The sequence below is a fragment of the Salmo trutta genome, chromosome 4 (genome assembly GCF_901001165.1).
Source record: "Salmo trutta chromosome 4, fSalTru1.1, whole genome shotgun sequence".
In the NCBI taxonomy this organism is placed as follows: domain Eukaryota; kingdom Metazoa; phylum Chordata; class Actinopteri; order Salmoniformes; family Salmonidae; genus Salmo; species Salmo trutta.
The window spans coordinates 14,679,887-14,704,189 of NC_042960.1; the positions used below are offsets into that span (position 1 = coordinate 14,679,887).

The window sequence follows — 24,303 nt, forward strand, 5'->3', positions numbered from 1 at the left end:
CGTAACAAAAAGTGGAAAAAGTCAAGGGGTCTGAATACTTTCCGAATGCACTGTATTTCTATGTTTTGAAAGTTATATATCTTGAAAACTTGATTGCTGACATGTAAAACATTTTGGCACTATATCAACAATGGACTAATGAAACAAATGCCAAAATATTGTTTTTGGGTGGTTTTCCTTTACAATTCCTCAGGTTGAGGTGGCCCAGTCATTAAGAGCGTTGGGCCAGTAACTGAAAGGTCACTGGTTCAAAACCTTGAGCAGACTAGGTGAACAATCTGTCGATGTGCCTTTGAGCAAAGCACTTAACCCTAATTGCTCCTGCAAGTCTCTTTGGATAAGAGCATCTGCTAAATAAGCAATGTACGACGGATTGTACGTTTTTATGGCATGACCCTGTTTAGTATACAGTACACCATAACTCTCTGGGCTAAGAGAGAGACAGATGCTAAGTCCCAAATTACACTCTATAGGCCCTGGTCAAAAGTAGTGCACTATATAAGGAATAGGGCGCCATTTGGGATGTGCCCAGAGAGTTATATTTGTCATAATGATGATTGTGGCGCCGTTAGAGATCACAGATACTAGGAAGTTCTTTCCAACTTATTAGATTTCCTTAGAAATTGGAGAACAAGAGAGAGGGGGAGAAAAAGAAAGACAGCTGGGGGAGAGACTGAGAGAAAGAGATGGAGAGAGAAAGGAAATTGACTTAATAGATGATAAATAAAACTCATCCACACCTTCAATTAGATTACCTAGTAAGTGGTCTGAGAGGAAGAAGAGAGATAGAGGGATGGAGAGGACAGACAGAAGATGGAGGAGAAGGGGATGGAGAACAGACGATGATAAGGGGAGAGAGAAACAACAAAAAAGACGAAGGACATGATGGAAAGGGTGGCAGGCAGCCTAGCGGTTAGAACGTTGGCCCAGTAACTGAAAGGTTGGTTCGAATACCCGAGCTGATAAGGTGAAAAATCTGTCGATGTGCAAGGCACAACACTAATTTGCTCCAGGGGCGCTGTACTACGGCTGACCCTGTAAAACAACACATTTCACTGCACCTATCCGGTGTATGTGACAATAAAAAATATATCTACTGTTAAAAGGTATATCAATGCAGGGATAGTATGTAGAGAGAAGAGGTGAAGTGTTGTGGTAGATAAACAATGTAGCTGTCATATACAGAAGATGTGGTTGGAGAGAGGGGTGTGCAGAGAAACTGAGAGAAGGAGAACAAAAGGGAGTGTGACAGAGAGAGAAAGAACAAGAAAATAGATGTTGTGGTTGGCTGAGAAGGAGAGGGGAGAGAGAATTGATAGTATGGCAGGAGAGAGAGAGAGAGAGAGAGCAGGAGATTGTGTTCCTTTAGAACGCTTGTAATCAGTATCAGATTACGCACAGACACTTAAAAGACAGGCCTCCTCCATCGATCCATCCCTCTCTCCGGTCCTCCCTGTCATTCTCACTGCTCATAGTTGACCACACCATGGTATATTGAAACCACAGCCCTCCTCCTTCCTCTAACTCAGTCCAACACCACACATCCTTCTAAACCACGTGGAATAACCATAGAATGTTTATTGTGCTTCGCTAATAGCAAATGGTTGTTTATGTGTGTGTGTGTTTGTGAACATGTGTAACGTTATATGAAAGACAGCATTTACACCAGTCAGCACCAAAACACTCAAGACATGGAAAAGAGCATTTACTTATAATATTTAATTCAGTAATATTCTGGAAAACTACATTTCACAGCAGGCAAGGGTTTTTACCTGAGTTGTTCACAGCCTAAACCAACAGACAGTGTCATGCATGTGTAGCTGGGAAATGTAGTCATGACACTGGTCAGGTTATGGGATTTTTGCACTGGGCTAAAATCATTAAATACAATTTTTCGCTTCCTGAGATGAGGGGGATAGTTTTACAATTCCTGGACAGAATATTCTTTGAATACATCGGTATGAATTATCTTCATACTTGATTCCTGTGCTTTAAAATAGAATAGAACGAGCGTATGAGAGAGAGGAACGGAGGGCGGTAGAGAGTTCACAACCCCTCTTTTCACCTCTCCATGTCCTTCCCTCTCTTTCTCTCTCTGCTCTCAGGCGCGCCTCAGTCTGATCCTGAGTCAGAACTGGGTGGGGTCGAGGCCACCTCCTCCTCTTGTTCATCTGAACCCTGAGAGAGAGAGAGAGAGAGAGAGAGGGTAAAAGAAGAGGCGTGAACATGATTAAACAAAACAATTGTCTGAAATGCCATACTTGTAGCAAAATGTTTTATATGTGAAGTACATTGTGTGTGTGTGCATATGTCCTCACCTTGCGTTTGCGTTTACCCTTGCCTCTGTCTGACTCTGAGGAGCTCTCTTCGCTGGAGATAAACTCCCTGCTCTTGAAGCTGTCGTTTCCTGTCGTCCTCTCCCTCTCCCTCTCTCGCTCCCTCCCTCCACCAGACTTCCCCTTCTTATTCTTCTCATCCCTCTTCCCTCCCTTCTTTTTCCTCTCCCTGAACACATGAAAAAGAGAAAGTGATAGATTAAAGACATGATAAATAAGCAAACATTCAGACAAAAATACTTCAAATATGATGCACCTTTTGCTGTTATGTTTAGCAAAACTCTTACATGATAATCTATGATACTGTAAGGACCGACGCTGAAGACGAGAAGCAAGTACAGGGAGTGAACATTTAATGAAACATGGACAGGAAAAGAAAATGGATAGCGTCTGGACAGGGGAAAACAAAACGACAATAATGCTGACACGGAGAACAAACTGAGGAGCAGACAGATATAGAGGGGCAATAAACAAAGTAAAGGAGTCCAGGTAAATCCAATGAAGCGCTGATGTGCGTAATGATGGTGACAGGTGTGCATAATGAAGGGCAGTCTGGCACCCTCGAGCTCCAGAGAGGGGATGCGGGAGCAGGCGTGACAGTACCCCCCCCTCTAGGGGTGCCACCTGGCGTCCCACTTGGGCAAGCCTGACGGGCCTGCCGAGGCATGGTGCTGGACTAGCCGGCTGAGGCGTGGAAGCCCGACGAGCCGGCTAAGGTGTGAAATCCTGACGATCCCGTTGAGGCGTGGGAGCCTGACGAGCCGGCTGAGGCATGGGAGCCTGATGGACCGACTGAGGCATGTCGTGGGATGGGAGCCTGCTGACCCAAACGAGGCAAGAAAACCTCTCGAGCCAGCTAAGGCGTGGAAGCCCGACGAGCCAGCTGAGGCACCCCCGGTTCCACAGGCGGCGGCACCCAGACCCGACGTCACCACCAAAAACAAAAAACACAAACTCCATGATGATTCAAATAGTGGTGTCAGCATTCTGTAAGGACCGACGCTGGAGACGAGAAGCAAGTACAGGGAGTGAACATTTAAGGATAGACGGACAGGAACAGAATATGGACAGCGTATGGACAGCGTCTGGACAAGGGAAAACAAAACGACAATAATGCTGACACGGGGAACAAACTGAGGAGCAGACAGATATAGAGGGGCAATCAACAAAGTAAAGGAGTCCAGGTGAGTCCAATGAGCGCTGATGTGTGTAATGATGGTGACAGGTGTACGTAATGACGGGAGCCCTCGAGCGCCAGAGAGGGGAAGCGGGAGCAGGCGTGACAGAAACCTAGTCCTGGATTAAAAAGCATGCTCAATGGAGAATCTCAATTAGAAAGTATTTCTAGTCTAGCAGTATGCTTAATCTGGGTCTGGGAAACCACCCAACGTTATATATACTGCAAATTATATACAAGTAGTGCATCAATTGTATCTACACTCTTAGAAAAAAAGGTTCTGGATAGAACCAAAAAGGGTTCTAGTGCTTGCTTCATATTCATAGGTTGCACCTCCGTCACTCGGTGGTGCCCTAAAGTGGTGATAAACCCAGTCATTCTGGACAGAGGCTAACTACTGTTAGGTCTAAATTGCATTACAGTGCCTGGAAATACAATGACATTGCTAAAGTAATCAAATATTTAGTAGGAAAGAACTTTGCCACCATTATCATGTCATCAAATTTACTTTAGACAGATTGCAATGTTGTCATTAGCTAGCAAAGTTTGTCAAAAATAGCTAGCAATGCTAACATTAGCGAGCTAAAATCCGGTGGCCTCTCCTCAATCTTAGCCAGCTAGCTAGCTGCATCTAAAGTCAATCTGGTGACATCGAAATGATGACAAAAGGTTTTCCTACTAATTATTGTCTCCTTTTGAATGTCATTGTATTTCCAAGCCACTGTAATGCACTGAATGCTCAGTTGGGCATCAGTCCAAAATTAACGTTCAAAACAATATTGTGATGAAATATGCAACCCATGAATATGGCACCCGTAAAGGTTCTATATAAAACCCTTTGTAGGGTTCTTCGATCAGAACCCAAGGGCTTCTTCTCACTGAACCAAAATTGGTTCCATATAGAACCCTCGGGTTTCCTACAGGATTCTATATGGAACCAACTTCGGTTCTATATTGAATCTTAATCAATCAATCAATCAATCAAATGGATTTATAAAGCCCTTTTTACATCAGACAATGTTACAAAGCGCTATACAGAAACCCAGCTTAAAACCCCAAACAGCAAGCAATGCAGATGTATGTGACAAACGTCGTAGAGAGGAGACCAAGGTGCGGCGTGTTCAATATTTATTATAACTCAGAACACTAAATCAAAACAACAAACAGCGGAAAACGAACGTCACGTTCTGCAGGCTATACTGAGCTGTACAAAAACAAGATCCCACACTGAAGGAGGAAAAAAGGGCTGCCTAAGTATGATTCCCAATCAGAGACAACGATAGACAGCTGCCTCTGATTGGAAACCATACTCAGCCAAAACAAAGAAATACAATGACATAGAATGCCCACCCCATATCACACCCTGACCTAACCAAACAGAGAAAAACGGCTCTCTCAGGTCAGGGCGTGACAATGTATTTGTATTTATTATGGATCCGCATTAGCTGCTGCTTTGGCTTCCTGGGGTCCAGCAAAATTAAGGCAGTTTATACAATTTTAAAAACATTACAATACATTCACAGATTTCACAACACACTGTGTGCTCTCAGGCCCCTACTCCACCACTACCACATATCTACAGTACTAAATCCATGTGTATGTATAGTGCGTATTTTACCGTGTGTGTGTGTGTGTATGCATGTGTCTATGCCAATGATTGTGTTGCTTCACAGTCCCCGCTGTTCCATAAGGTGTTTTTTTTATCTGATTTTTTAATTAAAATGTACTGCTTGCGTCAGTTACTTGATATGGAATAGAGTTCCATGTAGTCATGGCTCTATGTAGTACTGTGTGCCTCCCATAGTCTGTTCTGGACTTGGGGACTGTGAAGAGACCTCTTGTGGCATGTCTTGTGGGGTATGCATGGGTGTCCGAGCTGTGTGCCAGTAGTTTAGACAGACCAACTTCAACATGGTTGGTGCATTCAACATGTCAATACCTAAAAGTAGTGATGAAGTCAATCTCTCCTCCACTTTCAGCCAGGAGAGATTGACATGGACATTATTAATATTAGCTCTCTGTGTACATCCAAGGGCTAGCCGTGCGGCCCTGTTCTGAGCCAATTGCAATTTTCCTAAGTCCTTTTTTGTGGAACCTGACCACACGACTGAACAGTAGTCAAGGTGCGACAAAACTAGGGCCTGTAGGACCTTCCTTGTTGATAGTGTTGTTAAGAAGGCAGAACATCACTTTATTATAGACAGACTTCTCCCCATCTTAGGTACTACTGAATCAATATCTTTTGACCATGACAGTTTACAATCTAGGGTTACTCCAAGAAGTTTAGTCATCTCAACTTGCTCAATTTCCACATTATTTATTACAAGATTTGGTTGAGCTTTAGGGTTTAGTGAGTGTTTTGTTCAAAATACAATGCTTTTAGTTTTAGAAATATTTAGGGCTAACTTATTCCTTGCCACCCACTCTGAAACTAACTGCAGCTCTATTGTTGAGTGTTTCAGTCATTTCAGTCGCTGTAGTAGCTGACATGTATAGCGTTGAGTCATACATAGACACTCTGGCTTTACTCAAAGTCAGTGGCATGTTGTTAGTAAAAATTGAAAAAAGCAAGGGGCCTAAACAGCTACCCTGGGGAATTCCTGATTCTAACTGGATTATATTTGAGAGGCTTCCATTAAAGAACATCCTCTGTGTTCTGTTAGACAAGTAACTCATTATCCACATTATAGCAGGGGGTGTTCAGACATAACACATACGTTTTTCCAGCAGCAGACTATGATCGATAATGTCAAAAGCTGCACTGAAGTCTAACAAGACAGCCCTCACAATCATTTTATCATCAATTTCTCTCAGCCAATCATCAGTCATTTGTGTAAGTATTATGCTTGTTGATTGTCCTTCCCTATAAGCATTCTGAAATTCTGAGGTCAATTTGTTTACTGTGAAATAGCATTGTATCTGGTCAAACACTTTTTTTCCAGAAGTTTACTAAGGGTTGGTAACAGGCTGATTGGTCGGCTATTTGAGCCAGTAAAGGGGGCTTTACTCTTATTGGGTAGCGGAATGACTTTAGCTTCCCTCCAGGCCTGAGGGCACATGCTCTCTAGTAGGCTTAAATTGAAGATGTGGCAAATAGGAATGGCAATATCGTCTGCTATTATCCTCAGTAATTTTCCATCCAGATTGTCAGACCCTGGTGGCTTATCATTGTTGATAGACAACAATATTTTTTTCACCTCTTCCACACTGACTTTATGGAATTCAGCAGTACAATTCTTGTCTTTCATAATTTGGTCCAATATACTTGGATGTGTAGTGTCTGCCTTTGTTGCTGGCATGTCATCCCTAAGTTTGCTTATCTTGCCAATGAAAAAGTAATTAAAGTAGTTTACAATATCAGTGGGCTTTGTGATGAATGAGCCATCTGATTCAATGAATGAAGGAGCCGAGTTAGCTTTTCCCCCCAAAATCTCTTATAAGGTGCCCCAAAGCTTTTTACTATCATTCTTTATATAATTTCTCTTTGTTTCATAGTGTAGTTTATTTTTCTTTAGTTTAGTCACATGATTTCTTAATTTGCAGTACATTTGCCAATCAGTTGGGCTGCCAGACTTAATTGCCATACCTTTTGTCTCATCCCTCTCAACCATATCATTTTTAAATTCCTCATCAATCTAAGGGGATTTAACAGTTTTTACAGTAATTTTCTTAATGGGTGCGTGCTTATTAGTAACTGGAATAAGTATTTTCATAAATGCGTCAAGTGCAGCGTCTGGTTGCTCCTCATTACACACCACAGACCAGTAAATATTCTTTACATCATCAACATATGAATCACTACAAAATGTAATGTATGACCTCTTATACACTATATTAGGCCCAGCCTTTGGAACTTTGGTTTTCCTAGATATGGCTATTATATTGTGATCACTACATCCTATGGATTTGGATACTGCTTTAAAGCAAATATCTGCAGCATTAGTAAAGATGTAATCAACACATGTTGATGATTTAATTCCTGTGCTGTTTGTAACTACCCTGGCAGATTGACTGACAACCTGATCCAGGTTGCAGGCACTGGTTACAGTTTGATGTTTTTTCCTGAGTGGGCAGCTTGATGATAGCCAGTCAATATTTAAATCACCCAGAAAATATACTTCTCTGTTGATATCACATACATCAAGCATTTCACAGATATTATCCAGATACTGACTGTTAGCACTTGGTGGTCTATAGCAGCTTCCCACAAGAATGGGCTTTAGGTGAGACAGATGAACCTGGAGCCATATTACTTCAACAGTATTTAACATTAGATCGTCTCTAAGCTTTACAGGAATGTGGTTCTGAATATAGACCACAACACTGCCTCCGTTGTATTTCTGTCTTTTCTGTAGATGTTGTAGATGTTATAACCATGTATTGCTACCAGTGTATCATCAAAGGTATTATCTAAGTGAGTTCCAGAGATAGTCAGAATAGGAATGTCATCTGTTACAAGCAAGTTATTGACTTCATGGACCTTGTTTCTTAGGCTACATACAGTGAGGGATAAAAGTATTTGATCCCCTGCTGATTTTGTACGTTTGCCCACTGACAAAGAAATGATCAGTCTATAATTTTAATGGTAGGTTTATTTGAACAGTGAGAGACAAAATAACAACAAAAAAATCCAGAAAAACGCATGTCAAAAATGTTATTAATTGATTTGCATTTTAATGAGGGAAATAGGTATTTGACCCCCTCTCAATCAGAAAGATTTCTGGCTCCCAGGTGTCTTTTATACAGGTAACGAGCTGAGATTAGGAGCACACTCTTAAAGGGAGTGCTCCTAATCTCAGCTTGTTACCTGTATAAAAGACACCTGTCCACAGAAGCAATCAATCAATCAATCAGATTCAAAATTCTCCACCATGGCCAAGACCAAAGAGCTCTCAAAGGATGTCAGGGACAAGATTGTAGACCTACACAAGGCTGGAATGGGCTACAAGACCATCGCCAAGCAGCTTGGTGAGAAGGTGACAATAGTTGGTGCGATTATTCGCAAATGGAAGAAACACAAAAGAACTGTCAATCTCCCTCGGCCTGGGGCTCCATGCAAGATCTCACCTCGTGGAGTTGCAATGATCATGAGAATGGTGAGGAATCAGCCCAGAACTACACGGGAGGATCTTGTCAATGATCTCAAGGCAGCTGGGGCCATAGTCACCAAGAAAACAATTGGTAACACACTACGCCGTGAAGGACTGAAATCCTGCAGCGCCCGCAAGGTCCCCTTGCTCAAGAAAGCACATATACATGCCCGTCTGAAGTTTGCCAATGAACATCTGAATGATTCAGAGGACAACGGTGAAAGTGTTGTGGTCAGATGAGACCAAAATGGAGCTCTTTGGCATCAACTCAACTCGCCGTGTTTGGAGGAGGAGGAATGCTGTCTATGACCCAAGAACACCATCCCCACCGTCAAACATGGAGGTGGAAACATTATGCTTTGGGAGTGTTTTTCTGCTAAAGGGACAGGACAACTTCACCGCATCAAAGGGACGATGGACGGGCCATATACCGTCAAATCTTGGGTGAGAACCTCCTTCCCTCAGCCAGGGCATTGAAAATGGGTCGTGGATGGCTATTCCAGCGTAACAATGACCCAAAACACAATGACCCAAAACACACGGCCAAGGCAACAAAGGAGTGGCTCAAGAAGAAGCACATTAAGGTCCTGGAGTGGCCTAGCCAGTCTCCAGACCTTAATCCCATAAGAAATATGTGGAGGGAGCTGAAGGTTCGAGTTGCCAAACGTCAGCCTCGAAACCTTAATGACTTGGAGAAGATCTGCAAAGAGGAGTGGGACAAAATCCTTCCTGAGATGTGTGCAAACCTGGAGGCCAACTACAAGAAACGTCTGACCTCTGTGATTGCCAACAAGGGTTTTGCCACCAAGTACTAAGTCATGTTTTGCAGAGGGGTCAAATACTTATTTCCCTCATTAAAATGCAAATCAATTTAGGCAGTACAAAAAAAAATAATAATAATAAAATGCATGAAATGAAAATGTATGAAAATGTATGAAATGTATGCATTCACTACTGTAAGTCGCTCTGGATAAGAGCGTCTGCTAAATGACTAAAATGTAAAAAAATGTAACTTATAACATTTTTGACATTTGTTTTTCTGGATTTTTTTGTTGTTATTCTGTCTCTCACTGTTCAAATAAACCTACCATTAAAATTATAGACTGATCATTCCTTTGTCAGTGGGCAAACGTACAAAATCAGCAGGGGATCAACTACTTTTTTCCCTCACTGTATGTTAATATGGGCTATTTTTAGCACTTTTATGGGTTGCTTGATTGTTTTTAATGCTTTACTGAGAAGCTTATCAGAGGTAGACTTACTCATGTTATTTACATTGGAGCTGATAGTGCAGGGTGAGCTGCATAAAGTGGTCTTCCTACTATTGCACACCGCCTCAGTGCTAACAGTGTAACTCTGGTTTATAGGCTCATGATTACTGCTTACAATAGCTGTAGGATAAACAGATGTATTCGGTGAAATTAGGGGTACATCAATTAAATTACCTACATTGTGTTTTTTACAATGCCCCTAAAATCATGTACATTTGATGCAGCATTATGACGACTCATTGTCACAATGGTAGGGATTAACTGAGCTGGTCTTGGATCATTTACCAGTCATTGTTTCAACGCAGCCTTGAAATGCATGGACAGAGTCCAGGAGCCAAGATGATTTGGATGGACTCCGTCATTCCTGTAGAGTATCTTCTGTTTCCAGAAGGTGTCAAAGTTATCAATAAAAGTGACTCCAGCAGAGCTACAGTAGTCTTTTAGCCAGATGTGTAACGCCAGCAGTCTGTTGAATCTTTCACACCCGCGGTTCAACGTTGGTACTGGACCTGAAATTATTTTAATGCAAAAATCAGTTCTTTAAAATCCATTTTCAGATGTTCAGAGCTAGCCCTCCTGATGTCGTTTGACCCCACATGGACTACGACAGTGTCAGCTCCCGGCATCTGTGGTAGAACAGTCGGAAGCAGCCTTGTTATGTTCTGTACTTGTGCTCCTGGGTAGCACAGGGTTTTTGCCTTGGGGACCTAAATGTTTCTCACCATAGAGCTGCCTATGATGACAGCTGGTGATGTTGAATGGGCCGGTCTCTCAGGCAGCCTCACGGTCTGGGAGCTCCGAGGATCTGAACCCGAGGTAGAAGCCACCGGAGAGGGAGACAGAACAGAGGACGAAGACGCAGCTACCGCCGGATAGGATCTTGATTGGGAAGCCACTCAGGAAGAAGGTGCCGGAACCTCTGGATCCAGGGCGACAAATCTGTTTTTGGTGTGTGTCAGTTCCGGGCTCAACATCTCCATGGAGACCCCCGTTGCCAGAGGACGCCTTCTTCGACTTCCAAGGCGAGTGACGTAACTCCATGACTGGTTGGTTGGTTCGAGAACTGTAACGTTCTCTAGGAAAAGGGGAGATCCCTTCGGGGATGGAACCCTGCCAAGCACCGGCCAGTCGGCTGTGGAGAGCCGCGATATGGCGGCGAAACTACCACCAGACCAGAGCGGCGTCCGGCTACTGGGGTGGAAGAAAAATAAAAAGTAGGTGGGCGTGGGTTCCCCAGTAGCTTATGTAGGTTTGCTACTTGCTTGCTAAGAGTAGCTACTTCACTCCAGTAGTCCTCCGCAAGCAAGCAGTTGCTACATTGAAAGTCAGCGCGGTCCACATTGTCCCGGAACAAAGCAAAGTAAACACAGTTCCTGCGTTAGATAGCGGCCTCCATTTGAGCCCGCCGAACCAGCTAGGCTAGCTGGGCTTTCTCGTCTCTCCCCCTGTACGGAATCTGGCAGGATCCCGGGATAGATAGCGGCGCTCACAGCAATTTAGCCCAACAGAGCCGCAAGGATTCAAAATAAAATAAAAGTATATAAAAACACTGTCAGCTTTTAAACCGAGGTCTATAGTTCAGGTATCGGTGTAGATGTAGAAACCATGTACAGTGCATTCGGAAAGTATTTACAGCCATTCACTTTTTCCACATTTTGTTACGTTACAGCCTTATTCTAAAATGGATTAAATTGTTTTTTCCCCCCCCACATCAATCTACACACAATACCTCATAATGACAAAGCAAAAACAGGTTTCTAGAAAATGTTGCAAATGTATAAAAAAAAAAAAATGGAAATATTACATTTACATAAGTATTCAGACCCTTTACTCAGTACTTTGTTGAAGCACCTTTGACAGCGATTACAGCCTCGAGTCTTCTTGGGTATGACGCTACAAGCTTGGCACACCTGTATTTGAGGAGTTTCTCCCATTCTTCTCTGCAGATCCTCTCAAGCTCCGTCAGGTTGGATGGGGAGTGTCGTTGCACAGCTATTTTCAGGTCTCTCCAGAGATGTTTGATCGGGTACAAGGACATTCAGAGACTTGTCCTGAAGCAACTCCTGTGTTGTCTTGGCTGTGTGCTTAAGGTCGTTTTCCTGTTGGAAGGTGAACCTTCACCCCAATCTGAGGTTCTGAGCACTGGAGCAGGTTTTCATCAAGGATCTCTCTGTACTTTGCTCCGTTCATCTTTCCCTCGATCCTGACTAGTCTTCCAGTCCCTGCCGCTGAAAAACATTCCCACAGCATGATGTTGCCACCACCATGCTTCACCGTAGGGATGGTGCCAGGTTTCCTCCAGACATGACGCTTGGCATTCAGGCGAAAGAGTTCATTCTTTGTTTCGTCAGACCAGAGAATCTTGTTTCTCATGGTCTGAGGGTCATTTTGGGTGCCTTTTGGTAAACTCCAAGCTGGCTGCCTTTTTTTTTAGCCTACAACGTAACAAAATGTGTAAAAAGTGAACGGGGTCTGAATACTTTCCGAATGCACTGTATGAAGCAAGCATAGAACCCTTTTTGGTTCTATCCAGAACCTTTTTTTGTAAGAGTGTAGTATGTACAGTCAGAAGTTTACATACACTTAGGTTGGAGTCATTAAAACTAGTTTTTCAACCACTCCACAAATTTCTTGGTAACAAACGATAGCTTTGGCAAGTCAGTTAGGACATCTATTTTGTGCATGACACAAGTCATTTTTCCAACAATTGTTTACAGACAATATGGTGCTTTTTTATTTTGAACAGTGGAATACTGAAACGTAATTGTTCCTTTCAAATGCTGACCTCCTACTGTTGTTTTTCTCTCAATCACGTTTGTTACTGTTACTATGATAATTGCAGAATGTAGTAATTTTATGTCAAAACGCATATCAAATGAGATTTTGTTTTACTACAATGTAAAAACAATTTAAACTGAGCCATGTTGGTTTAAAAAGCTGACTCTTCCAAATGAAAAATAGATTTTACCTCCATTGGGTCAGAAGTTTACATACACTAAGTTGACTGTGCCTTTAAACAGCTTGGAAAATTCCAGAAAATGATGTCATGGCTTTAGAAGCTTCTGATAGGCTAATTGACATAATTTGAGTCAATTGGAGGTGTACCTGTGGATGTATTTCAAGGCCTACCTTCAAAGTCAGTGCCTCTTTGCTTGACATCATTGGAAAATATGAAGAAATCAGCCAAGACCTCAGATTTGTTTTTTGACCTCCACAAGTCTGGTTCATCCTTGGGAGCAATTTCCAAACGCCTGAAGGTACCATTTTCATCTGTACAAACAATAGTACGCAAGTATAAATACCATGGGACCACGCAGCCGTCATGCCGCTCAGGAAGGAGACGCGTTCTGTCTCCTAGAGATGAACGTACTTTGGTGTACGAAAGGTGCAAATCAATCCCAGAACAACAGCAAAGGACCTTGTGAAGATGCTGGAGGAAATAGCTACAAAAGTATCTATATCCACAGTGAAACGAGTCCTATATCGATGTAACCTGAAAGGCCGCTCAGCAAGGAAGAAGCCACTTCTCCAAAACTGCCATGAAAAAAGCCAGACCACTGTTTGCAACTGCACATGGGGACAAAGGTCGTACTTTTGGAGAAATGTCCTCTGGTCTGATGAAACAAAAATAGAACTGTTTGGCCATAATGGTTTTCATTTTGTTTGGAGGAAAAAGGGAGAGTCTTGCAAGCCGAAGAACACCATCCCAACCGTGAAGCACGGGGGTGGCAGCATCATGTTGTGGGGGTGCTTTGCTGCAGGAGGGACTGGTGCACTTCACAAAATCGATGGCATCATGAGGAAGGAAAATTATGTGGATATATTGAAGCAACATCTCAAGACATCAGTCAGGATGTTAAAGCTTGGTCGCAAATGGGTCTTCCAAATGGACAATGACCCCAAGCATACTTCCAAAGTTGTGGCAAAATGGCTTAAGGACAACAAAGTCAAGATATTGGAGTGGCCATCACAAAGCCCTGACCTCAATCCTATAGAAAATCTGTGGGCAGAACTGAAAAAGCATGTGCGAGCAAGGAGGCCTACAAACCTGACTCAGTTACACCAGCTCTGTCAGGAGGAATGGGCCAAAATTCATGGAAGGCTACCCTAAACATTTGACCCATGTCAAACAATTTAAAGGCAGTGCTACCAAATACTAACTGAGTGTATGTAAACTTCTGACCCACTGGGAATGTGATGAAAGAAGTAAAAGCTGAAATAAATCACTCTACTATTATTCTGACATTTCACATTCTTAAAATAAAGTGGTGATCCTAACTGACCTAAGACAGGAAATCTTTACTAGGATTAAATGTCAGGAATTGTGAAAAACTGAGTTTAAATGTATTTGGCTAAGGTGTATGTAAACTTCCGACTTCAACTGTAGGTGTTTAACTGGGACATGATACTGTACTTTTTGGAGGGGGCAGAGGATCCTCCTCCACTCTCTCTGTACTCCCTCATCGCTACCTCATAGTCCTTCTTCGCCTCCTCTGCTTTCCCATCCCACTCCTGACAGACAGAGAGAGAAAAGGGTAGAGGGAGAGAGAAAGGGAGAGACAAAGAGAGAGAGAGAGAGAGAGAGAGATGGGAATGGGGTGGAGAAAAAGAAAGACAGAGATAGTCAATAATTCAACAAGATGCATTTTACAATGAACTACATTTTCACATACTAATGAAAGGGAGAGCAAAAGAAAGACAAGAGGGAAGGATGAGAGGAGGACAATTGCAGTACTGGTATCTCTCTCTCTCTCCCTCCCTCTTCCCCTCCCTCTCTCACACCACTTTTTGCTCCTTCCCCAGTTCCCTCCACATCTCCCCGGCCCTCTTGGAGATCTCTGTGATGGATATCCCAGGGTGCTCTGCTTTGATGCTCTCGCGGCTCGCGTTCAGCCACAGGAAATAAGCGCTCATCGGCCTCTTGGGGGCGCCACTGTCCTTCGGCTTCTTCTGGGGAGAGAGAGTAAAGGAGGGAGAGGGGATAAAAGGGGGAGGGAGAGAGGAAGGGAAGAGGGAGAAAAACAGAGGTGAAGGTAGAGAAAGAGGAAAGAGGAGAGAGGTTGAGAGATAGAAAGGAAGGGAGGGTTCATTTCAGATGAGGTACTTAGTTTTACCTCTCCTCCCTCTCTCTCCTCCCCCCCTCCTTTACCTTGCGTGGTTTCCTCTCCTTCACTACTTTGGCCTTCTTGGCTGGTCTCTTCTTCTTCTCTCTGTCACTGTCTCCCTCCTCTGCACTGCTGTCACTGGCTGATGCCTTACTGTCATACCTGAGAGAGAAGGAAAAAGAAAGAGAGAGACGGGGAGGGGGAGAGAGAGAGAGTGTGAGGGGGAGAGCAAGAGAAAGTGGGAGAGTGAAAGAAAGGAGGCAAGTGAGCGAGAGGGAGGCAGGATGAGAAGAGAGAAGGGAATGTGAAAGAAATTGACTGATAAAAAGCGGTAAAGATAAGGGAGTGATGGATTGAAAACTAATACGCACTCTTCCGCTATGTCATCTTTCTCCTCTCCAGGGTTAAAAGACTCATCTGGAAGACAAGAGAAAGAACTGTGATTGGCCCTGCCTCCTGTCACTCACCGCTCTCACCCTCTGAACTAATTGACTGACATCGGTTCAATTATTTGAGTTCCATTTCTTTTCGGTTTTTTTTCTGTGATCCCAAGGTGCAGTTACTGTAGAGATAAATCAGGTCAAGCCCGAACTGTGTGATATAGTAAGGAGTTGTAATTTCCAACAGGCCAATATTCTACACTGTTTAGTGCAGTAAACATGGTAATTAACTACAATGACCATGATCCATTGCGTGCCTACTTGTCCGGTCAGGGCAGACACGAGAGACAGAATAATGTGTTATCAAGAGGGGTAGAGAGCAGTTGCTTGGCGAGGTATTTAAAAAAAAAACATAATGCATTATGCATTATGCATTTAATGTTTAAAAAAAATAATCTAAACCAAAATCAAAAAACGTGATTTTTAATAATCAAACTGAAACTGAACCAACCTAAATAATCGCTCAGCTATACCTGTCACTCACGGTTCTCATCCTCTGATTGGCCCAGCCTCCTATCACTCACTGCTCTCGCCCTCTGATTGGCCAAGCCTCCTTTCACTCACCGCTCTCTCCATCGGAGTCATCGCTGTCATTGGCCTCCTCTCTGATCTTGCCCTCCTCTTTCATCCTCTCCAGGTAGGCATCGTGCTGGTCCTCGTCTGAGTCCTCCAACATGTCATCTTTACCCTTTATACCCTGACAGGACAAAAACACACCATAGTAGTATAGTAAATACACAGTAGTATCATAGTAAATACACAGTAGTGTCATAGTAAATATATAGTAATACTGTAATAATACACAGCAATATCATTAATTGTAAAACGCAGACAACCCATGTAAAGATGCTAACTAACTCTGGGAAATATACATATACACAGTGAACAACATGTAAAATGTTGACTCACTTACCAAGTTATGTGTTAATTTGCTTTATCATCAGTAATAACATACACAGATTTAGACTCCTCCCTCCCACCCCAATTCCATAAGAGACAGGCAATGCAATTAATACCCCCAATCCTGATCATACCATTCTCCCAAATCACACACCATGCAGTTTAAAACCAAACCACCACCTCCGTACAGGACCAACCTTTTTCTACCGGACCACAACACAGAGAGACAGAGAGGACAGGTCAGCGGATGAAGGGATGAAAGCACATCTAATGAAAGAGTGAAATAGTGTAGTTTACAGGCGAACAGGTGAGATGTTTACCTCTTTGAATCCTCTGTTCTTGATGCTGAGCTTCTTGGCGGTCACAAAGTCAAAAAGCTTCCCATACTCCTCTCTGACGGAGAGATCGAACGAGCACGAGAGAGATAAAGACAGAGAGAGAGGATGAAGTGAAAGGTGAGAGACATGACAAAGGTGTGTGCATGCATAAGTGTATGTGTGTGTGAGTGTTTGAGTGTGAGTTTAGCGTGTGTGTGTGTGTGTGTGTGTGTGTATCCGTCACCTCTCGATGCTGCTGAAGGTAAACTGGGTGCCCTGCTTGGTTTCGATCTCAAAGTCGAAGGAGCGCGTGGTGGTGGTGCCTCTGGCGAAGTTCACACACGACACCTGGATGGATGGATGAAGAAGAAGAAGGAGGAGGAGTAGAAGATTACTTTATCGTCCAATGTAGGCCTACGCATGAAGGAATGAAAGAACCCCCCCAAAAAGGGATACTTGAATGTCCCATAAGGAAAACTAAAAGGCATACAGCACCTCCTCGAAGCGCAGGTGTACGGGGGGCTTATGTATGTAGACGAAACCCCTCTCCAGAGGGTAGAGCAGGCCTGACGATGCTTTGTAGGAACACGTTATACACTGGGTCCCCGAGTGACTGGAGGGGGGAGAGGTAGAGAGTTTTAAGAGAAAGTTCTATTTTAGAGTGTAATGAGAGTGTGATGGAGACGAGACAGACCGATATGAACGTCGGCTGTGTGCAGCAGGTGGCTGTCCTATCGGCTCTGACCACAGAACTTACTTCACTTACGTACGTCATGTGCCGTTCATTTCCAGCTGATTTTACATGTGGATTTGGCACAGTTTGTCGACTACTGCACTCGGCTGACATTCATGTTGTTTAGTCTTGTCTTAGAGGGGTGTGTATGAATGTGTGTTCACTCCTGGAAGTTTCTGTGTGTGTGTGGGTATGCATGTAAACGTGTGCGTGTGAGTGTTTACCCCAGGAAGTTTCTGTGTGAGTGTGCGTATGCATGTAAACGTGTGCGTGTGAGTGTTTACCCCAGGAAGTTTCTGTGTGAGTGTGCGTATGCATGTAAACGTGTGCGTGTGAGTGTTTACCCCAGGAAGTTTCTGTGTGAGTGTGCGTATGCATGTAAACGTGTGCGTGTGAGTGTTTACCCCAGGAAGTTTCCTGGCACGGTGATCTTCCTGTTGACCAGAGCCTTCATCACCCTGCCGACCATCTCATAGAGAGAACCTGACATGTTCTTACTGAGCTTTCCCCCATAACGCTTCTCCACCTCCTCCCTAGAGAGAGAGAGAGGAGAGAGGAGAGGAGAGAGGAGAGAGAGGAGGTTTGAGGAGAGAGGAAGACAAACAATAGAAATAAATGAAACAAAAAGCATTAAATATACACCTAATTATCTAATCTGATCAATATCTTCTAACATTTTCCATTCCTTCTCATACACTTACAAATTAAATCCAACGTTATTTGTCACATGTGCCGGATACAGCAGGTGTAGACCTTACCGTGAAACGCTTACTTACAAGCCCTTAACCAACAATGCAGTTTTAAGAAAATAGAGTTAAGAAAATATTTACTAAATAAACTCAAGTTTAAAAAAAAAGGCATTAAAAAAAGTAACCCACTAAAATAACGGTAATGGGGCTATATACAGGGGATACCGGTATAACATCTCTCTCTCTCTTCCTCTCTCATACTTCTATCTCCCCAATGTCTCTCATTCCCTCCCCTCACAGTCTCCCTCTCATTCTCTCTCTCTCACTCTGTCATGTTGAGGGAGAGGCTGAGGTCCTCCTCCTTGGAGAAGAGCAGGATGAGGAAGTGGTAACGTGTCTGCCCCTGTTTAATGGGCGGGTCTAGACTGATCTACAGAGAGAGGAAGGGACGGAATGAGGGAGAGACAGATAGTGAGAGAGAGAGAGGGAAGGTGAGAGGGAGACAGACAGACATTTGTATACAAATGGTACGCAATCTTGAGGTCTTTACGTGTGATGACTATTCAAACACCAGTAGTACTCACCATGAAGAACATCTGCCTCTGGTCCTTGTGTGGTAGCAGGAAGAGACGCAGTACTGTGGAGTAGGGGATCTTGTAGTCAAACGTCTTTCCATGGAGGTGGAGGAAGCTGGGGTAGATACGGATATCATACCTGAGAGAGAGAAAGAGTCAGTGTGAGAGAGAGAGGGGGGTTGACAGTGCAAGAGGTTTATATTTCAAATCAAATGTTATTTGTCACATGCACCAAATACAACCTTACCGTGAAATGCTTACTTACAAGCCCTTAACCAACAAGGCAGTTCAACAAATGTGTAAAAATATTTACTAAATAAACGAATGTAAAAATAGAAATATTAAAATAAAAAGTAACACAATAACAATAACTAGGCTATATACAGGGGGTACCGGTACAGAGTCAATGTGCAGGGGTACAGGTTGGTCGAGTTATTTTGTACATGTAGGTAGGACGCTCGTCTGGACGCTTGTCTGAACGCTTGTCTGGGCAAAAGGTAGATTAGGAATAGAAAAGGGGGGGCGGAGTTTGGCATAGGTGTCTACACAGCCAACCCTATGGCAGAGAATCATATCTCCCTTCCAGCACTTTCTGACCTGACCGTCAGCTTCTACTTATCCCCAGTTACATGTTCAGCTGTTTAATAAAGTCACAAATGAAAGGGATACATCTTGATACCTTCACCCCCAGCTGAAGGTGTAGTTTGGCATGGATAAGGATTGTGTGTGCCTACCTGCCCCTGCATACAGTATGTGTGCACGAAGGCGTGTGTGTGTGTATATGTGTGTAAAGGTGTGTATGTACAGTTGAAGTCGGAAGTTAACATACACTTAGGTTGGAGTCATTAAAACTCGTTTTTCAACCACTCCACAAATTTCTTGTTAACAAACTATAGTTTTGGCAAGTCGGTTAGGACATGTACTTTGTGCGTGACACAAGTAATTTTTTCAACAATTGTTTATAGACAGATTATTTCACTTATAATTCACTGTATCTCAATTCCAGTGGGTCAGAAGTTTACATACACTAAGTTGACTGTGCCTTTAAACATCTTGGAAAATTCCAGAAAATGATGTCATGGCTTTAGAAGCTTCTGAAAGGCTAATTGACATCATTTGAGTCAATTGGAGGTGTACCTGTGGATGTATTTCAAGGCCTATCTTCAAACTCTGTGCCTCTTTGCTTGACATCATGAGAAAATCAAAAGAAATCAGCCAAGACCTCAGGAAAAAAATTGTAGACCACAATTTCCAAACGCCTGAAGGTACCACGTTCATCTGTACAAACAATAGTACGCAAGTATAAATACCATGGGACCACGCAGCCGTCATACCGCTCAGGAAGGAGACGCATTCTGTCTCCTAGAGATGAACGTACTTTGGTGCGAAAAGTGCAAATCAATCCCAGAACAACAGCAAAGGACCTTGTGAAGATGCTGGAGGAAACGTGGGCTTAAGGACAACAAAGTCAAGGTATTGGAGTGGCCATCACAAAGCCCTGACCTCAATCCTATAGAACATTTGTGGGCAGAACTGAAAAAGCATGTGCGAGCAAGGAGGCCTGCAAACCTGACTCAGTTACACCAGCTCTGTTAGGAGGAATGGGCCAAAATTCACCCAACTTATTGTAGGAAGGTTATGGAAGGCTACCCGAAACATTTGACCCAAGTTAAACAATTTAAAGGCAGTGCTACCAAATACTAATTGAGTGTATGTAAACTTCTGACCCACTGGGAATGTGATGAAAGAAATAAAAGCTGAAATAAATCATTCTCTCTACTATTATTCTGACATTTCATATTCTTAAAATAAAGTGGTGATCCTAACTGACCTATGACAGGGAATTTTTACTAGGATTAAATGTCAGGAATTGTGAAAAACTGAGTTTAAATGAATATGGCTAAGGTGTATGTAAACTTCTGACTTCAACTGTATATGTGTGTAACGGTGTTTGTGTATATGTGTGTAAAGGTGTGTGTGTATATGTTTGTAAAGGTGTGTGTGTATATGTGTAAATGTGTGCAAAGGTGTTTGTGTGTGTGTGTGTGTGTATGTATATGTGTATATGTGTGTAAAGGTGTGTGTGTGTGTGTGTGTGTGTGTGTGTGTGTGTGTGTGTGTGTGTGTGTGTGTGTGTGTGTGTGTGTATGTGTGTAAAGGTGTGTGTGATGTGTGTAAAGGTGTGTGTGATATGTGTGTAAAGGTATGTATGTAAAGGTGTGTGTGTATATGTGTGTAAAGGCATGTGTAAACACGTGTGTGTGTGTGTGTGTGTGTGTGTGTGTAAAGGTGTGTGTGTATATGTGTGTAAAGGTGTGTGCATATGTACCTGCCCCTGGGCGTGAGACACTGCAGCTCTTTGAAGATACACACAGCATCTCCTGTAGCCTGGATCACATCTGCCTTGGACAGCACACTGTCTCTAAAGACCTGAGAGGAGGAAAAAACATGTTACATTCCATACAATATCAACATTTCATTTATTCATTTGAGGCATTGGCAGAGACTTTTGTTCAAATCTCCTGTAGATACTTATGTATTTCAGTTTTAACATGTAGAACTTTTATCCCAATAAAGTTGAACTTGACAGTTGGTGTCAGTTCAGTTTCACTGCTAATCCAAGCCGTTTGAGTGTCTCATTACTCAGACAGAGATGCCTAGTCACTGAGTCCTGACACTGAAGTTTGTTGTGGGGAAGAGTTTGCTCTGCAGGACTGAAAAGCCCAAAACATCTATAATACAAGCTGACTTCCGGTCGTCAGTTGGACAATGTTTCCTCCGACACATTGGTGCGGCTGGCTTCCGGGTTAAGCGAGCATTGTGTACAAAAAGCACTGTGGCTTGGCAGATCATGTTTCGGAGGACGCTTGTCTCTCGACCTTCACCTCTACCGAGTTTGTTGCGGAGTTGCAGCGAGGAGACAAGATCGCAACTACCAATTAGAGATCACAAAAACTGGTGGCTATGAGAGGCTATGCATTATCCTGACGACTTAATGTAAATATTCTGTCAATATCAGATGCTTCGTTCTGTTGTTGTGTTTTACATTTTAATATGTGTTCTTGTCTGTATGTACTTTAACTGCTGCAAAATGAATTGCCTCTTGAGGACATTAACATTTTCTGAATCTGAATACGGGACTAATATGGAAGACTACAGCAGACGTTTATGAATGCTGCCATCACGTTTGTTCTGACCTCTGCTGCGAAATCTTTTTATTCAAACTTGAAGAATATTTCAGTGAGTGTGGGTTTTTCCTTTCTTTAAGTCTATACCAGACACACGCTCACACACACAGCCCCCCCACCTCCACGGGTTCTGGCCCCTCTTCCGTGGTGGCGGTGTCCCCGGGCGGGACATAGAAGCGGACCTCCATCAGCGACACCTCTGCCTCATCGTTCTGGTGGAACTCCAGTGTCACCTCGTTCTTCCCCGTGGCGCACTGGGACACGCTGGCCAGGGGGATCTCAAATGCTGGGCTGTCGCTCACCTCGAATGACAGGAGAGGGCCTGGGGACAGAAACTAGACTGTGTTGGAGCAAAAATGTTACAACCAAAATGTCCTCTGAAAACTTGAATATGTGGTAGTGTTGTCCTTACCAGAGAATTTGGTGGTGCCCCAGTTCCAACCCTTCACACATAATTCCTTCTCTGACAGCTCCACTTTGTAGTGGGCTTTGAAGTACTCAGAGATCTTCTCAAAGTCCTGGAGAGAGAGGGTAGAGAGGAGAGGGGTGGAGAGAGAGAGAAGACAATGTTTATTTTCCATGCTGACTTTTCTGTTTCAAATGATTCTATTCTACACTCCTCTCTGATCTCGTTTCTACTCCAAACTCACTCTTTACTCTCTTTTATTCCCATTCTTCCCTCTTTCCACCTCTCCATCTGTTTCCTCCCCTTTCTCCTTCTTTCTCTCTTCCATCATCCATACCTCCCTCCCTCCCCTTCATCCTTCCCTCCATCTCTCTGTCTCCCCTCAACGATATATCCCTCCCTCTCCTCTCTCCTACCCTCCTTCACCTCCCTCCCTCCTATTTTCCTCTCCTCCACCCCTTTCCTCTCCTCACCTCTCCTCTACCCTCATCTCTCCCCTCATCCCTCTCTCTTCCTCCCATCCCTCTCGTCACCGTGTCTCTGAAGCCGTCATATTTGTAGATGTGCCCGGTGCTGGTGGTCAGCTTGATGCCCTGTCCCAGACACACACGTCTCCACTGGGCCTGAGACAGTTCCGCAGCTGGGATGCTGTCCACCTTCCCTGTCTTACTGCTCTTATACACCACACTCTGTCTACCGAACCGCAGACGGCCATCATTCTGGGGAAGACACAGTAAATAGTGTTGACATACATATACAGTATAGCAACACCTGAAGTAAACATAGACACACACTCACATTTAGAATAGTTTGCAATAGTTTTTAACTGTTGACTGCATTGTCAGATATGTGTTGCTGTGCAGAAACACACACAGACAGCCTCTCCTCGAGTCCTCTCTCTCTCTTTCGCTCACACACACACATGCACAAGCACACACACACACTCACCCATGACCCTTTGACCTCCTGGTAAATGTCACTGAACTCCAGTGTGTCGCCCATGGCAGCTATTCCTCTGGTCCTCGGGTGCCACTGTCTCTCTAATACCACACACAGAGAGTCTGCCTTCATTATACTAGTCCTATAGCTCAATTGATAAAGCTCAATTGATAAAGCTTGCAATGCCAGGACGGTGGGTACGATTACCGGGATCACTCATAAATAAAGTGTATGCACATAACTGCAATTTGCCTTGAAAAAAAGCATCTGCTAAACGGCATATATAATTATTATAATATTATTACCGTATCTACCGTACTGTACTATCTATAGTATAAACTAACTACAAACTCATAGAAATATATCTCTTTATATACACTTGTAAAAAATATATCTTGTTTCAATGATTTACATTTTATGTGCAGGAAGTGGCCTAAATTTTGAATTAAATACATCTAAATGATTTATATGGAAGCCTGTGTGAACTGCATGTCTCAACAACTTAATACAGTAGGCCTTGCAGTGAAAATTATAACAACCAACCAAACTTGCTTGTTATGTGTTGCTGTCAGCTGTCAAGCAAATTGAGACATGTAAATAGCCCTTATGACATCTAAAAACTATTATGCAATATAATACAGCTTGCTATAATGGTGCTATTATTATGTTATTGTTTACCGATTATAGTTGATCTGTGGAATAACGTCATGTTTACATTACTAACCGTTGTGTTGCAGCTGTCAACTTGCAATGTTGTGCGTGGGGGGAAAGTCAAGTTTTTGCGTCGAAGTGACGTAATCACGGTTTGTATGTGTTACGTTTGACGTTTTTTTTCTTCTCTTGGTCTGGGTTTTTTGCGTTTCGAATGTTTTCTTTACTATAACTTTCACATTGATCATCAGACCAAAACAGAAGGGGGAAGATACAGTGGCGGTTCTAGACCATTTCAACTGGGGGGGCAAAGCTGGGGCCAGTTGGACTGTTAGAGGGGCCAGTTACATTAGACGTTATTGTTGACATATCGTTTTGCATGTGGTACGATACTGTTGTGTTCCGCCTAAAGCCGTCCCTCTAGAAAATGTGTGGGTTAAATTAGTGTTCCGCGTTGCCACTGTCTAATAACGGATGTAAAAAAAA

The 24,303-nt window shown here is 43.2% G+C and overlaps 1 protein-coding gene across 5 annotated transcripts; it reads right to left on the reverse strand.

Annotated features, from left to right (window-relative positions):
- Positions 1-1,699: 1,699 nt before the first annotated feature.
- ssrp1b (structure specific recognition protein 1b) lies at positions 1,700-24,103 on the reverse strand. 5 transcript variants are annotated; one of them, XM_029749863.1, is made up of 20 exons: positions 23,891-24,103; positions 23,176-23,267; positions 22,761-22,946; positions 22,234-22,339; positions 21,941-22,143; positions 20,963-21,063; positions 18,643-18,772; positions 18,385-18,488; positions 17,774-17,902; positions 17,132-17,249; positions 16,881-16,984; positions 16,640-16,712; positions 16,517-16,522; positions 15,984-16,116; positions 15,351-15,396; positions 15,024-15,141; positions 14,657-14,824; positions 14,289-14,386; positions 2,319-2,505; positions 1,700-2,178 (listed from the first exon to the last, which is right to left on the reverse strand). In XM_029749863.1, exons 2-20 carry the CDS (start codon positions 23,227-23,229, stop codon positions 2,113-2,115), a joined length of 2,130 nt encoding a protein of 709 aa, XP_029605723.1. In that variant the 5' UTR covers positions 23,230-23,267; positions 23,891-24,103; the 3' UTR covers positions 1,700-2,112. The 5 variants fall into 5 exon arrangements, with proteins under 5 accessions (XP_029605723.1, XP_029605722.1, XP_029605719.1 ...); XM_029749862.1 differs by having other exon boundaries at positions 23,845-23,897; XM_029749859.1 differs by lacking the exon at positions 23,891-24,103 and having other exon boundaries at positions 14,657-14,821; positions 23,176-23,286.
- Positions 24,104-24,303: the final 200 nt, after the last annotated feature.